Raw genomic sequence first — 17,549 nt, 5'->3', positions numbered from 1 at the left:
GGACAAAACCCAACCCTCCCACCAATGTAAAAACACAGAGAGACACAGAGACACACACCCCCACACACACACCCCCACGCACATACAAACACACACACCCACACATACACAGGCTCACACTCACTGTACACGCTAGAGAGAGACATGGCCGGGCACCGAGACCTGGAGCAAGGAGAAAGCCACCTTTGAGGGCCGACCACACCGAGAGGGGAGCACCGCCATAGAGACAGCCCCTACCCGGGCAGACAGGAGGACCCACACCAAGGTGCAGAGCCCTCCGGCCACCAGGGCCAGAGCCGCCCACAGGACAGCACCCCCATCAGTAGACCAGCAGCAGCTCCCAGTGTGGTAGGCCCCCATGAGGAGACACTGGAGCTAAAAACTGAGGGATTAAAACTGTAAAATAGGATAAAACTGAACAATATAGATGAAATGCTTTCAGCTCGTAAAATTAAAACATGTAGTTAAAGCATATAATTAAAATAAAAATAGAAAAAGAAATGATAAAAAGTGTGATAAAAACTGCTAAAAACTAAGAACTGCTAAAACCTGAGGGACTAAAACTGTAAAATAGGATAAAAATGAACAATATAGATAAAATGCTTTCAAGTTGTCAGTTGTCCAGGGTCTTCGCATAATATTTCTGCTGCGCGGCTGTCGGTGGGGGGCCCCTAGAACAACCCGTCAGCCGTCACATCACTACACCATTTTTCAAAATCTTTTAGTTCTCTTTTGACTCTTTTTTTCCGGGAAGGATCGTTTTATTGTATCTCTCCCTTCCTTTAAATAGGCTTCTAACGACCCTGGTTATAATGATTCTGACTCACACATCCTGTGTTCTCATTCACACGATCTGGCCAGCTGAGAAATGCGGCACCAAAAAGTACTCCGATACAAAGACCGATCACGCATGGATTCGGTCCTGACACCAGGACTTATTCAGACCCTTTGAGCAGCCTGCTTCAACAGACAGCGAACTTGTGTTAGCACCGTTAGGTTTCCGCCCACCCGCTGCTTCAGCGTGCTCTCTGGATCTCACACACAACAATAAATACACAAAAACACTGATATTCTTATTTTACTATACCCGTGACTTCTTTTATCTTTCCCTGTTACTGTAAAACGTCTTTATTTCTGTCCCTACTGGTCACTTCTTTTCAATACAACACACACAATACAGAGGGGAGCTTTTACATTGAGACACTCAGGCAGTTTCAAGCCTAAGTATCGAGATGAGGGACCTTTAAACCCACCTCTTTACTACAAAGGGGTGCTTTAACATCCTGACACTCAGGCAATGTGGGCCTAAGTATCTAGATGAGGGGCCTTTAAACCCAGCTCTTTACTCTTTTCTTTTATTTCTTCATTTCTAATTCGTACGAATTCTCTGTGTTTAATTCTTACACACAGTACTACTGTTGGATCATGCTCTCACGGCCATGAAATGTCTCGTAAGACATGCAGAAAAGGAGGTGAAGGATTACACATACCTGGGAGTCACCATTGACATCCGACTGAACTGGAGGACCAACAGTACAGCTGTGTGGAAGAAGGGCCGCAGCAGACTCTGTTTCCTAAGGTAAGCTACCTCAAGGCACCTCAAGAGATCAGTCTACGCAGCTCCTCATCTGTGTGTGACAGATGACGCTCTGGACTTCTCTTTTTCTTGCACATTTGAAATCTTATATTGAATAATGTTTCTTACCTGTGCTGTGTCCTCAGCTGTTTAGCCTAAAAGAGACCACCAAGGCTTGAACACCTTCTTAAAAGTCCCGGCAGAGACTATTAGAATAATTGGAGAGGGGCAAAAGTTTGAAGATGGTAAATAATTGCTATGACTGAATGTTAGCTATGTAAGGCTTTTTAAATGAGGTAAATAGTTTAAATAGTTTGTTACAGAAATTCTTTTATCAAGAATGACTGGAGTCTGCCGATAATAAGGTTGCATTCACTTTTATACCGTAGGTCCTGCCCTAGACATGGTTACAGAGAGACAGCCTTGTTAGAAATCAGCCAGTCATAACAAAGGAACTGAAAACTCGGTGCATCGGTGTCTTATCTGTGGGACCTTTCCCCTAGTATTTAAAGCAAGATGAGAGAGAACATCTTGTGCGGCAGTTTAACCTTGTATTTTTCTAACATTTCCCTCCTGTTTAAACTGTTAACACTGAAAAGAAAATACTTATATTTATCAGATAAAACATCATGTACAGTTATGTTAGAAATAATATCCTTAACTATACTTAAAACGCAAAATATTAGAGCTACATCAACTTCACTGTGTTCATCCTGAGTAACATCAACACATAACACTTCTAAAGATTTTCATTATGTGTATCATGGGTAGTTCACTTCAGAGTTGTTAAGGTACAGGCTCCTTAGGCGTTTAGTTGGACCATCATTCATTTTTCAACAGGACAATGACAATGACACACCTCCAGGCTGTGTAAGGGCTATTTGACCAAGGAGGAGAGTGACGGAGTGCTTCGCCAGGTCATCGTCACGTGACCTAAACCCAATTGAGATGGTTTGGGATGAGATGGACCACAGAGTGAAGGCAAAAGGGCCAACAAGTGCTCAGTGTCTCTGGGAACTGCTTCACGATTGTTGGGGAAACCATTTCAGGTGACTACCTCATGAAGCTTATTGAGAGAATGTGTGCAAAGCATTAGTCAAAGCAAAGGGTGGATATTTTGAAGAATCCAAAATACAGACATATTTAGAGTTATTTCACATTTTTTCTGTTTACTACATAATCCATATCCATATGTGTTCATTCATAGTTTTGATGCCTTCAGTGAATGTTTATGTGTCGTTTATGTGTGTTTATGTAAACATCTGGTTTCAACTGTATGTGTAATGGAAGACACCCCTGACACCACTTTTTCTGTTTATAGAACCTCCTTCTCATACCCAGGCCTAGCCAGCCTGAAGATAAATAATGGTTCTCTGTTGCATTCTTCTTAAAAACACTCAAACACACACACGCATACCCCCACACACAGAAAATGTCTGGGTGGCAAGGGGCATGGGGGTCATGCCCCTTGCCCCTTGCCACTACATATGCCCCAACTCATATGTAGTGAGTTACTCAACGCTCAAAGTGTTGACACAAACCACAAAGTTTCACATGGGCTCTAAAGCTGCATTGCTGCATGCTGTTGAATTTTATCCCACTCTCAAAGGAGAACAAAGTTGAACATAAACAACAAACATGGCCGACCACAACAAAATAATATTTGTTTTGTTTCTGAAGTTACTGACAGTGATCGAAATTGAGGTCTCTCAAAGTTTTTCCACTAGCAGTAGGTAATATACTTCTCTCTGTGATGAAAGCTAAAAGTAGACGCTCAACAAACCTCCTCTCTTTTTGTCAGACTTGTTGTTAGGCTACACTTCATCTAATAACTTGATGGAGAGAGGTTATAGCGGCATATCCTCACTCAAAAGTCATGTTGTGTAACATAACGATATCTAGTATCAGCAAAAAAACAGATAAATGCATTTTATAGTCTAGTAAATTATGTTTTAATATCCATGGTGTGCATCTCTATGGGCGCCGTCATGGTTCTGTGACGTCAGGCTGCTGCATCTCACCCTAACCCTAGGGGGATAGTTGGACCTCCGGCTTCAAGTGTCATTCCAGGGCACCTTTCCTGGAAGGAGCAGGCACATATTGGGAGGAGTCTAAAAAGGACAGTTGTTAGAGTCAATAATGTATCGGAGGAATACGTGGAAACCATGAGAGAGACAGCAGTGATGATGAGGTTCTGTTGCCAGAGCATTATGATGATACGGAAGATATATGAACACAAGGTTGAATACTGGCAAGACATACAAACTATTAATCAAAAACTGTGGCATCTAACAAAATTTATGAATCTAGCACAAATACAGGAACATAAACCACACTCTGGATGATGTGCTGCAGGAAATGTAAATTTAAGAGGTTGCCCTGCTGACGAATCCCCCCTCAAACGAATCAACCAATCTTTACATCTTAGCAGTTAAGGTGCCAGGCTCTGATGCTGTACAGACCCATGCTGAGGGCCTCTCTGAACTCTGAGGACCCCAACTGAGTCAAAAGGCACAGATTTACAATTCGGTGGAATTTATTCTAATTAGTCTCGAATTGAAAGAGCATCAAGACTCTGAACTGAAATGAACTGAACTGAGCTGGACCTGCCTCAAATTGAAAAGAACATTCAAACATCTCAGATTCACACATTCACACATTCAACATTTTTGACAAACTTTCTTTTTATTGTAATTGGCTTAAACGTAGACCTTGTTATTTTGACTTTATCGTTCTGAACTTATCGGAATTTCTGTTTGAGTTATGACCTCTGGGAAAATATTGTTTGAACCTACACTGCCTGACCACAAAAAAAGTCGCCACCAAAAAAAAAAGTAATTGGACCACCTTTAACTTTGATTACAGCACCCATTCACTGTGGCATTGTTTCAGTAAGCTTCTGCAATGTCACAAGATTTATTTCCATCCACTGTTGCATTCATTTTTCACCAAGATCTTGTATTGATGATGGGAGAGTCTGACCACTGCGCAAAGCCTTCTCCAGCACATCCCAAACATCCTCAGTGGGGTTAAAGTCTGGACTCTGTAGTGGCCAATCCATGTGTGAAAATGATGTCTCATGCTCCCTGAACCACTCTTTCACAATTTGAGCCCAATGAATCCTGGCATTGTCCTCTTGGAATATGCCTGTGCCATCAGAGAAGAAAAAAATCCATTGATGGAATGACCTGGTCATTCAGTATATTCAGGTAGTCAGCTGACCTCATTCTTTGGGCACAAAATGTTGCTGAACCTAGACCTGAGCAACTGCAGCAACCCCAGATCATAGCACTGCCCCCACAGGCTTGTACAGTAGACACTAGGCATGACGGGTGCATCACTTCACCTGCCTCTCTTCTTACCCTGATGCCCCCATCACTCTGGAACAGGGTAAATCTGGACTCATCAGACCACATGACCTTCTTCCATTGCTCCAGAGTCCAATTTTAATGCTCCCTAGCAAACTGAAGCTCTTTTTTTTTTCCCCCAGTTAGCCTCACTGATTAGTGGTTTTCTTAAGGCTACACAGCTGTTCAGTCCCAATCCCTTGAATTTCCTTCACATTGTACATGTTGAAATGTTCTTACTTTCACTATTAAACATAGCCCTGAGTTCTACTGTTGTTTTTCTTCGATTTGATTTCACCAAAAGTTTAAGTGATCGCTCATCGCGATCAGTCAGAGTCACATTTCTACCTTGAAGACGATGGTTCCCCACTATCCCTCCAGTTTTTAACAATGTGTTGGACAGTTCTTATCCCAATTTTGTTTTCGTACTTAAATATACTTTATCATAACCCGATGACTGAGAATCTTCACAGACCCCATAAGGTTTCCATCAGGACTAAAAATATAAAATATAAAAATAGTCTTGGTCTGGTAAATCCTAATTTAAAACAGTGTGATGAATAAATGGATGGTTTCCTCTGACGGTCAGTAATCGATTCTTTCTTTCTATTTATTTTTTTATTTTTTATTTCAAATAAACAGTGGTTGGAGGAAGTGTCCTTTCTTTTAGTCCTTATCTTGTTTTAAAACTATACACTTCCAGGGTCACCAATGCACCACAGCATGAGAAAGGCAAGAGAAAGGAGAGCAGTCCCTAGAAGGTCTCCCAGGGCTGTGAGGTAGGGTATGGAGTAGCTGTCGGGGTCTTTTCCCCTTCGCCACAGACAGTGGACCATACAGTCGGCTACACACAGCAGGGAGACGACCTGAGAGACAGAGAAATGAGAGTTACTGCAGACCAGGCCGGTGGTGAACTGGCAAAGGCAAATATGAAATCCTGTCTGACTGACCTGAATCAAGGAAGCTGACACGAAGACAACAGTGAAGATGGGGCTGGGCAAAGTCTGGCCTCCTTTCATCAGATGAATAATGTGCAAGAAGGTCAACTGGCCAGGGATGACCAAAAGAAGCAGAACCTGGGCAGATCGATGGTTCGCTCCTGCCATGATAAAGGTGAACATCAGATCACGTGTGTGTGTGTGTGGTATGTGCGTATTAGGGGAAGGCTCAACGCTTTTTCTTTTTTTAAACACACTGGTTTATATCTACCAAGAGATGATACCATGTAAATGCTATGTAAAGATTCAGACAGAGCCATCGGGGTCTGACATGAATACACCATAAATCTTGTTGAGAAAAATCATGATCTGTTACAGATGTGACTCACAGTGTTATCTCTCTATTTACTTCATCATTGGAAATTGTTGCGATAAGTGAATCTAAATGACATAACTAGTTATTTGCACACGTAAACACTCACAACTTGTATTAAAATAAACACACAGTACACATGATGGGTATAAAAATAAGGTCAGGGAGGGTTGTGGGTAATGGAAGTAGGACCCAAATGTAGGACAGAGTGGCAAAGGCAGGAAGTAGGCACAAAAATGCATTCAATGAAAAAAACAAAAAAAACAAAAAGGTGCTGCAGACATGTCAGGTATTCTTAACTAGGGTTGCCAACTCCCTGAAAAATAAACAATTCCCGCTGTCAGCTCATTGGTCACAGAGCAGGAGACGGCCTGGGAATAATTTTACCAGAAATTTTCATATAAAGCGCCCTGTTATTCATTCATTATCATATTCCATTGACATTTTACACACACTATTTTCGATTCACACGTTTCAGCTCAATACAGGACGCATACTTTTGTTTCTAAATAGGTGACGATTACGTTTTTCGAGGGACTGTTGGCAACCCTATCTTAACTTGACGGAACAAAAACTTCTTTGACACATAACCTATGAAAGACAAAACCATTAGACAAGAACAAAAAACTATGACAAGCAACAAGAATCATGACTATCGAGCAAAGCTTGACAAGACCAATCACGAGTACGACAAGACAGAGAACAAAGGGGAAGGCAGGGCTATAAAAAAAAACTACAGACTACACCCTCTGTCAAAATTTGATTGATGACCCTGAACTAATGAACCTGGTCAAGGGATGTGTGGTGGGAGGTGGGAGGCGTGGGTGTGGGGGTCGGGGGCGGGGGATAGGAAGGGACGTGGAAATGGGGTGCGGAAGTAGGCGAAAGGGGCAGAGAGATGGGAGGATACCAGAAATGTGTGTAGAGTAAAAGGATGATATATTGATAAAGGTCAAAGGTGAACATATGGGAGTACTTAGAGCCTTGTGTGAAACTGGGGAGAAACTCAGATAATTATTTGAGGTGAAAGGTGAAACAGTTGAGCGTATGAGTATTTTGATAAAGTTGGGAGTGACTGGATCCATATGGGGGTGCCCCTCTGCCACACCACCACACTCTTCTCAGAAACAGACGCACACACACACACACACAAACACACACGCAGGCACCCACGCACACGCACGCAGACACCCCCCATACGTCTTCCCAGTCTTCCCAGGACAAGTCCGGACATGTTAAACCGGATGTTTATGAGCATGTGCAGACGTATTTCTATACAGTCTTCCGGGACAAGTCCGGACATGTTTAACAGTATACAGTCATGTTATATAGTCACGTGATGCCAACCGAGCCCTCCCATGTTCTGAGCGCGGTGAAAAGCTAACGTTAGCTAAAGATAGTTTCAGTCGATGAGGTTGTTTCGGTGCTTCATGCCTCAGTCCGAGCCAGATTTAAAAAATAAAAATGAGTAAGAGAGCGTACACGTCCACGATCATTAGTGAGACGCCTGTGAGCGTCATTCAGGAAGCCTCAGTGTGGAAGGCGCAGAGAAAACTGATGGTGTTTAAGTCCAGATTTCAGCAGCCGCCGACGGGCCCGCTCCTGCAAGAGTGGGTTTTGGAGAGGGGTGAGAAATGGGGGTATTCTTTCAACTACCACACCGGTGAACTGTGTATGTATCACCTCTATCCGGGGCAAACCTTCGGTCCTGACACCCCGAAAACCGTAATCACTTGAAATGACTGGGGAGTATTGAACGGCTTGGCGTCCAGATGCATGAGAGGTGAAGCCATTCCATCGCTTGTCCTGTTAAATGAAGAGGGAGAGGCCCATTTGAGGGAGGAGGAAACCGTCAAGCTCCATGAAGGTGAAGAAATCAGAAAAGTGATCAGGATAACATGGGAGACCAAATCCGACGCCTAGAGCAAATGGTTTTACCGAGTAAGTTTTGAGAAATCCAGGTGAAGACAACCCCCGCCGGTCACCTGGTGGTGGAGCGTTTCAACTCTGAAAACGGAGTATTTTTCAGGACCTTGTGCGTGCCGGTGTCGGAGTGGATGAAGATGCTGGACAAATGCGGGTAAACAAGGTCACTCCCATCTCCTTGCCCACTTCTTTACCCGCAGCATAAAATTGCTCGCCCTTACCCCTAACCTGAAGAAGACCACAACTTCGAGTCGGAGCATCATGTCTTTCGCGTTTGATTCACCTTGGACTCCACCTTCATCTCCTCCATTATCTCCTATTATAGAGGAAGAGGAGGACCAGTCGTCCACATCGCTACCATCTCCTGCAGTGGCCGTACAAGAGGAGAGCTTGGCGGCGTGCCACTACAAATCCTCGGATGAAGACCTGCCAGACGGTTTGCTGTCTAACGTTTTCCAAGAAAACATTAAAACCGCCATCGTCCATCTGCTGAATATCATTCTGCACGAGTATTGTCGTGAGATCTGCTTCGGATGCCAGGTTAAACACCCCAGCCAGACGAACCATGAATGTTTGTATGAGCCCTCGGCCTTCTTCACGACCCACTTTGCCCAGCTGATGAAGAAGCTCTGGACGCCGCGCATTATACCAGCCCTTCAGAAGATGCTGACCGCGCTTTGTATCCCTCCTGATGAATCCAGAGTTCAAGGCGCCGCTGAAACCATACTACACGAGCTGAAATCCTCTGACAACGTCTTTGAAAAAATTAGTGAGCTCTACGATACGCTGATTGGAGAGGACGTGGTGAAAATAGCCACGTGTCCAATACCTGGAGAGGAACTCCAAGGAAAGGAGAGAAATCTTAGAGAGAAATACGTTCTTACGGACATTTGAAAACAAGTAAAAATCCTCCCAAAAAAAAAAATAAAAAGTTACATTTATTTAGATGCATTTATTGTTGTAATATTCTGTATGTGCATTTATCTTTAGAATACGTTGTCATATTTTGTATGTGCATTTATCTTTAGAACACGTTGTCATATTTGTTTTGTGCCATGGGTAATTGTTTGAGAGCACTGTTTAGGGCTGTGAAGGTGAGATACATCGTATATGGGAACTATCGGCTATTCTACACCAGGCCTTTGCCAACAAAGTGAAGGATGTTAAAAAATGTAAAATCAACAGTAACGCTAGACCTTCCGACATGAACAAATTACGCATCTGAACCTGATTGTTCCAGTGTCCTTTCTACAAAACTCTTCAGACTTATTATAGAATCAGTGTTGCTGTATTATCTAAAGAGTTTTCTGTTTTTTCTTAAATCCACCGATCTTCTTCCAACTATGACGTGGCATGTGTTTGACCGGTGGTTGAAAAGATTGATGACTTTGTTGATGACCCGACTGAGGCCTCAGAATTGGACAAAAGCTGTCTTACCTGAACCAAAGAAAGTGTGGCACGGGTTGTGGCAGCTCTTCCTTCCTTCAGGAAGCTCTCCAGGTGAGTAATTCAAATGCAGATTAGTCGAAATGCGACTAGACTGTATGGAGACAAGGTTTCCTCCGATACCTGGTAAGAGAACAGTGTGGCTTCAGTTGCATTGTATGTTACGTATGATTTTCTGCTAGAAATGTGGCTTTTTAGGCTAATGTAGCGTATAAACCACCTGGCTGAGTAAATTTGGATGTGGTTAGCCAGTCACATCAATGATTCCATCGCTCTAAAAATAACAGTGACGCTTCACGAGAACAACACAACACTTGTGTAGGAGCTTACATGATCATCTGAACGGCTGAGTTTGTTTTTTTTTAACTTCTGATTAAATTAACCATTTATATTTAAATGACTATTTCAGTTTGCTGCAGTTTCCGTTTTGTCGCCAACATAGTTTTCTATCTTTGTGGTTTTGTTTTTTTCTGTATACCCACTAAGCTTTTCTGTCTGAAAACTTTGAATGTTGCAGTCATTCCTTTTATCCATTATCAACCTCCTATGTGTCATCTGTGACTATCATATGCTCTTATTTGTATCATTTATATGTGCTGCATGTATATTTTATTCAGATGCATAAATTAATTGATCTGCTTGCTTCTTCTCCTCTCTTCTTTTCTGTCCCTCGTCCCTCTTTTGTTTCTGTCTCTCTATTAATTTACTGTGTTAATGGGATTCTCTAGTTACTCATAGACTTTGCAGCAACAGACAAATAGCTGCATTATGCAACACTTTCATCTTAGTCTCAGCCTGGGTCATTCACCCCTGCTTTAAAAAATCCCACAAAGATAAGATGTGTAATAAAAACCTTTGACTTTGTGTCTTCATCCATCTAGAGTGGATATACAGTATATATCCTAATGTCAGTGATATGTGGTGTGTGGCAGATCTGGGAGTGCCAACAACCACCTGTAATTGTTTTTTGGATTTCCTCATAGACAGATCACAGGTGGTGAGGATGGAAAACAAAGTCTCTGCTGAGCTCTCAGTCAGCACAGGAATCCCACCAGAGCTGCTGCCTCAGCTCCAAACTCTACACCCACAACTGTGTCACCACTATGCAGATGAGACAACCATCCTGGGTCTCATCAAACATGAGGATGAGACTTCATACAGAGAACAAATAAACAATACTATAAGCTATGGTGAGAACAACGACCTTGTTCTCACCATAGGAAAAACAAAAGAGCTCATTCGCAAACAGCAGGGTAATTTACAGGTCACGCTTCTATGACAGTTTCTTTCCAGCCACTATCATGATGATAGTCAAGGACATCAAGGCTGGAAGGAATTACCATATTACCAACCTCATTCCCAGAGCAATTTAAGGCACAAGTGAGCAGCTTAACGTGCAAGTACAGACATCTGAAGTAGCAAAAAAACAAGAAATAGAACAAGATACAAAATAGAAAGTTACCATGCCATAAATGTTAAAACTTTCCGTAGTTTTCAGTAGTTTACTGTTATTTTTTATCCCCCACAAGTGCAGTAATTCTAGTGCAATAGCCCAATGTGCAATGACCAACTGTGCACTTTTATATTTATTTATATGTCTCTCTTTTTTTACTTTCACAAAGTTTATATTTTGTAGAATAATCGTTTTGCTATTTAAAATGTTTACCTTTTATTTCTATTTTTATTTTTTTAAGCCTGACTTAGGAAACCTTGCACAAGCATTCCAATGTACCTGTACTTTTTGTACCTGTGCAAATGGCCATAAAGTCTATACTATTCTATTCTATTTATGTCTTCACAATAAGCAGCACATAAATAAAGGACAACTCACCGTTTATAACTGGAGCGTAAACTATGATTCCTGCCAAGTTTGGCTCTGACACAGTCTTGTCCAGAATAAGTCCTCCAATACTAAAAGAAAGAAAACCGCCAAAACATGCTTTTAGAAGGGTTATTCTACACGCTACTGGCAACACAACACATTAGCAAACTCATCAAAATAATCCTGGCAGGAGAAGATTTAGAAAGAAATGCAACGCTGCACTGATCGAAATAAAGGATGAGGTATATTTCAAAAGAAACATTCTGTGAAGTTAACCATTCATAGGATGTGGACCAAGGAAATGGATAAGACAGTCAGTCTTTATGTTAGTGTCAGGAGACAGATGGTCCAACAGAAAAGAAATTTAAAGTGTGTAAGGGACGGTCAAAGGTCAAGTGTGGAAATGGCCAAATGATTAGGTTATGTTTGGAGACAGGAAGCCTGGAGCTAGAAGATTGATTGTCAAGTTGAGTTTCAAGGCATCTTTCCGTTTGAAAGGAATTCTGTATGTTTCTCATATGGTGGAGCGATGATCTCATTTCCTGATGTTATGCATATAGGCAAACATGTTGGGTATAAAAGGAGACGACCGGAGGAGAACGGGAGAGTCTCAATAAGGCAGAAGGGCTCTCCAAGCAATCCTGGATGCTTGTACTTAGATGCTGAACTTCTTTGTAATAAACCTTTTTATATACAATGAAGACGGTGTCAGCGGGGATTTTTTCCTTCATCATCTTCACATCATCACCGACGAATAAACAACAAGGAAAAATGTATATGGGCGTCTACAGAGCTTGATGGGGGAAGAGGTTCAAGTGAAATGGAGCAATTTAGATTCGCCAGGATGATTTGTGATGGAATGAAAGTGAAGGAGTTTGCTAACACACCAACAGCTAGAGATATATACTGCTGCCCCCAAAGTTGAAATAAAATATTTTTATTTTTTATCTTCTCATGAAATGACTATGACAGCATGATTCATATGAAAAGGACTAAAAAGAGCAACGTTTCTGAAAACAATATTATTCTGACTTTATAGGAAACTGTGTATAAGCACCACCTTCCGTGACTGATGACTTGTTAATAAGTCAAAGGCCACTGATCTATTACAAAGCGTAAATGATTGTTGGGACAATGTGTCTTGCAGATTTCATTGTCAAGAATGCCTTGTAACTTTCCCTTAACACCCCTTTGAGGACTATGTACCACCTGCAGCGTATTATCTGTCATAATTTGAGAAAAGCCTGAAATTCAGTGAGATCTGTACCACCATTGCACCACTGATTCTTGCACAAAGCCCATCACGTCACGGTAAAACTCTGCATACTCAGGAACAGGACAGGGGGAGGGGAAATTTAGAAACTGCCTCGCACTCCTCTGGGCGTCTGGTGTCAGGAGGTTAAAAGTCTTTTTTGCAGATTTAGAGTGGGGAGGTAAATGCTCACCAGATGGCTGACTTTTTGAGTGTTAACTTAAACATTTGAGGGTCACAAGAAATCTGGAGAAGGTGGAGTAAATTATCATCGGCATCCAAGGAAGCTAACGCCCTAACTCCCTCGATGCCCCTAACTCACTCCTTCAAGTGTGCTCAGTACACTGTGTGTGTGTGCAGTATAAATGCAGAAGGCAAATTTCCATACAGGACAATAAAGTTCTATATATTGAATAGTAATAAGGTGCATATGTTTGTTAGTTTTTGTTTTAATAATTTGATTATTGCAGAATATTTCCTCAAACTTTGAGCTTTTTGTGTTCTGTATGAATATGATTTTTGACATAATGGAGTCAACTTAATTTTTAACTAATCTAATCACATATAAATGTGTAAAACGTTAAGCATTATGAATGCATATGCGAGCTGTAAACTCAAGGTGACTACCTGCTGATGACCATTGCTGTAATGATCGGTTCCCAGCCTGTCCGCAGCAGGATGTGAGTCGCTGGGTGTTTGGAGGAGACAGCCACCCAGACGGGGATCAGGCATAAATATAACAGGTCCACCAGGTACAACACGTATGGATAAATCTCTGCCAAAAGAAACAGCAATAATTTACGTTTTCCACTAGGAGGACACATACAGTACTACTAGACCCGCCTTTGAGACATGTGGGTGTGAATCAAGGGTCACAAGTACCATCTGTTGGCCAAAACTGAAAAATGCATGGTCTCTGGATATTAGACGAAACGCGTTACTCTTCACTGCCGTCCTCATCTCACTCACCCATGAAGGAGTAGAACCACTGACTGAAGCAGGCCAGCAAGGCAAGAGTGATGAGATCTCCAAAGCTAGCTGCCATAGGTGTGGCCACGTTGTCTGGGTTTATTCCCAACCGCTTGGAACCAATGATCACTCCCACCATGACAATACCTGGTTGAGAACAAGATAAAGAATGTGGCTACACTTCATCTTTATGTTGAGAATAAATTTGATACTCAGCCAAAAGGGGGACAGTAGTCGCAATTGCCAATGCAGCCCATAATTCCTTGCTTCCCCTCTGCCTCTGTGGCTCTGAGGTATTAATAATAAGTCTGTGATTAAACTGAAATTGTGGTTTGATCCAGAGACATTCTGCAACCAAGAATGAATAAACCCCAAAAGAAATTTGGATGATGGCACCACAGTCTCTCAGTCCATACTTCCCTTTTTATGTAGTTTCATTAAAAAAATCACAATAAAAACATGAATCATTCCATGAAAGTAGGGCAAAGACAACTCTTTAAAGAAAGAGCTGTGAAAATTGATGACGTTAACAAAAATGGAGAAAACCAAAATGGATTTCTCAGCAACCCAGAGGTGAGGAGCTGTGAACGTATTCTTTTATGTTTCACAGCTAATTAACAAGAAGTCAAGAGGACTGAAGCATTGTGTCTTGCATATGTTTAAGCTTTCTCAACATGGGCAGTGGTTCAATGATTTTTGTCGTTACCTTGCAGCAGCGAAGCCACAAAAGCAGTAGAAACACTGGTTGAACACAGGAGCACCATGTGATTTAAGGGCATCTTTCCCTCCGCCATCCAGCCCAGCAGAGTTGCCATGAGGGATGCCAACAGACCCAGCACAGTGGCTTGTAGCTGGGAAATGAGAGCAGTATTAAACAACAGCTTCAGTTCTTGAGAGGTTGCAATAAACTCACAATTGGCAAATGAATATGAAGTACCTGCTTGAGCGCCAGATTCCCAATAATCAGCATCCACTTTTCTCTGGCAGATTCAATCTTTCCTGCATTCACCTGACAACATCAGATATATGTTAACTCATTAAAAATGAAAAAGTTAATATCTGCTTTTTCCGTGGCAACGGGGTTAATGCATTAAGTAGATGAAGACAATGACACAACAGAGAGCTTCAGAGGAGCTAAACCATTACTTTTGTCAACTGAAAACTGAACTTAATATTTTTGCAGTGGCACCAATACTTTTGATTCTATACTTCTACTTCAACTTGAGTATATATTAATTAAACCTTTGGGGTTAAACAAACTGACAGATTTCTTGTGAGATCTGAAAAACTGGCCTCTTATTATCCAACCTCTAAATTTTGAGCAAGAAAAAAAAATGTTATCGTATACTGACAAAAATTTCATAAAATATTGTTACAGGGAGCTTAAACTATAAAATCTTTTTCCAGACAAACAGGGCCCTTACAGCATGGCCGTTTCTTGCTATATATGCGAACGTTTAGGGCCCCCAAGCCACCAGGGGGCCCCAAAGCTGCATGTTCAACCTCATCTGAGGAGAATTAAAATCTGCCTCTTGTGTTTATTACATTCCTTAAATGCTTAAAGGTAGGATATAAATACAATAAACTGCAATGATACGCCGTGACTGGTGTTTTTTGCAGCATTAACACATCATTATTTTATTTCTCTGTACAGCACTTTGCTCAGCTGTGGTTGTTTTTAAAGTGCTTAACAAATAAAATTGGATTGGATTGGATTGGATCATATTCGTTGGATCGCACTGTCGCATAGTTTTAACTGTACTATTACATTTCACTACACTATTACATGAAATGTAATGGATTGTGGCATCTTAGTGGACCATCTAAGGGTTAGTAATCTCTTCTTCATCGTAGTTTGACAAATTGGGGGCCCCAAACATCATCTTGCTTAGGTTCCCCACTAAGCTAGAAACGGCCCTGCTTTACAGGATAAGGTCAATGTAGTATTCCATGAAAAATAAAAATGTTTTATGTTGAGTTTGGAGCTGATCTGTTCTTAATTCAGGCTGTTGAATGATCCAGAGAGGGTATTGGGAAGAAACACAACAATAATACAGACATAACTCCCTAAAAAACTGGACACAAATCTAATATTTAATTTAATATCTCAAGGATTTATCAAAACAGCTAGAATCTTTTTACATGAATTAGGACCATTAATGACACCAGAATAGGACTGGCTCAAAATAAACCACATGGTGATCATAATAAAGGAACCTGTCACCCAGTGCAACAGGGAAGTTTTTGGACTGCAGTAGATGTTTATGGCTTTATAGTTAATATCAGAATGTGACTGGTATAACTGTGGTATAATTTGATCATAAAATACTCTCCTGTTCCACAGCAACGTGTCGGATTTGAGTGGTTGCAATGGTTAGCAATTATTTGTGCCGCAGGATATTGTACTGCTGGCCGATCTGCTGCTCATCACAGGTCAGTGAGGAGTTTCACACCCATGGTTCAAGACAGCAAAAATATAATTCTGAGAAGGACGTTGCAGTCAGCCTTTGGATCCATTGTGTTCTTAATGTGCTCTTTTGCCCATCTCTTTCAGATTTTCACATTCCACTGTATACTTTTAGCCTAATGTCTTGACATTTTACTTATGTTGTGCCAGTAAAATACTACTGTATGTAGACCTTCCTGACAAATAGTCACAGGTTTTACACATATTGGTGTTTCTGTATCTGCAGTGGCGTGCACATGCTCACAGCAGTTGAGAGTCTCGAGGCCAGAGTCATTTCCAGGTTCCCCTTCATGCCTAGAACAGCTGGGACCAGGATGAAGAGCTCTGTGATATCTTGGAACACCTCCCAGTTCTGACATGAAAACACATACAGGGTGCAAAATACAGTTGTAAACTTCTGGGCAATATTCTCATCACAAACAGGCAACAGTTTTTTTGAGGCAATGTTCCCTCAATCATCAGTAGAAATGATGACACTTATTGGGAGATAATCTATGGTCCAAACTCCCCCTGTGTCCTGTTTTTATTTTTCCTGTGTCCTCACCTGAACCATATCAAGCAGCAACCCAGCAGAAATTGTCCCAAGCCCGGCGAGCAGAAACGGCACCAGGATCTGCAGCACCATGGAGCAGACCGACTCTGCGGGCGCACCTGAGTCGTCTGCATCCTTTGCTCTCGTGGATCCGCTAAACCTTGACCCACTGTAGAGTTCATTGGGGAGCAGAGAGTCTGTCTCAGTGTAGTCTCGTGGCTCGTAATGGAGGCCGTTGTTGAGTGGTGATACGTTTCCATTGGAGTTCAAATGTTGTTGCCTTTCAGAGAGATGTGATAAGGATGGGTTGGGACTGTATTGTTGGCTCACGTTCGCTCCCTCAGAGCCACTTTGGAGAAGTTTCTTACTCTGTGACTCTGGGACAACCATTACGAAAAGTTGGGTGTGCCAGGAAGTTGTTCCTGCTCCTCTGGTTGCTGATGCAGAGAACAAATTAGCCACACGAAACAAGAATTCCTTGACAATGAAAATAAAACTAATAACCTATAACTTGTGCAACACACAGGATATTTACAAGCATCAATTATTCATGAAATAGCTTGAAAAAAGTGAACAGCAGTTTTTGTATCAAAAACTCAGATCACAATTAGTTAATAAATATTTGTATCAGACAATGATGACATTTTGAGATAACAGAACTTTTAATACATATCTCAGCTCCATGAAGAAATCAAAATCAACCTTAGCATGATAATCGCTCGGCTGCTGCTGTTTTAGAGTCATCTGACAGCACGGATTGCCTGCATTATCATTCCTCATGCCCTTTTCCCATCACCCACACTGAGGCTGCGTTGTTTAACTGACACAATACACTTATCTGACATTCCCGAGAGATGAGCAGGTTCTAAACAGCTGAGGTTAACAAGTTATAAGAGAGGAA

The 17,549-nt window shown here is 41.7% G+C and overlaps 1 protein-coding gene across 1 annotated transcript; it reads right to left on the bottom strand.

The window, feature by feature from the left end:
• Window positions 1–5,612: 5,612 nt before the first annotated feature.
• Window positions 5,613–17,038, bottom strand: slc41a2a (solute carrier family 41 member 2a; the record flags this gene model as incomplete). The annotated part of the gene is made up of 10 exons (XM_084555515.1): window positions 5,613–5,789; window positions 5,874–6,022; window positions 9,598–9,729; window positions 11,438–11,517; window positions 13,308–13,455; window positions 13,650–13,796; window positions 14,356–14,500; window positions 14,587–14,658; window positions 16,361–16,468; window positions 16,661–17,038. The coding sequence occupies 10 exons, from the start codon at window positions 17,036–17,038 to the stop codon at window positions 5,613–5,615; spliced, it is 1,536 nt and encodes a 511-aa protein (XP_084411641.1).
• Window positions 17,039–17,549: the final 511 nt, after the last annotated feature.

Source organism: Chelon labrosus (genome assembly GCF_963514085.1).
Source record: "Chelon labrosus genome assembly, chromosome: 11".
Lineage (NCBI taxonomy): Eukaryota > Metazoa > Chordata > Actinopteri > Mugiliformes > Mugilidae > Chelon > Chelon labrosus.
Note: the sequence above shows the minus strand (reverse complement) of the source record. Positions and strands in the feature narration are given on the sequence as shown.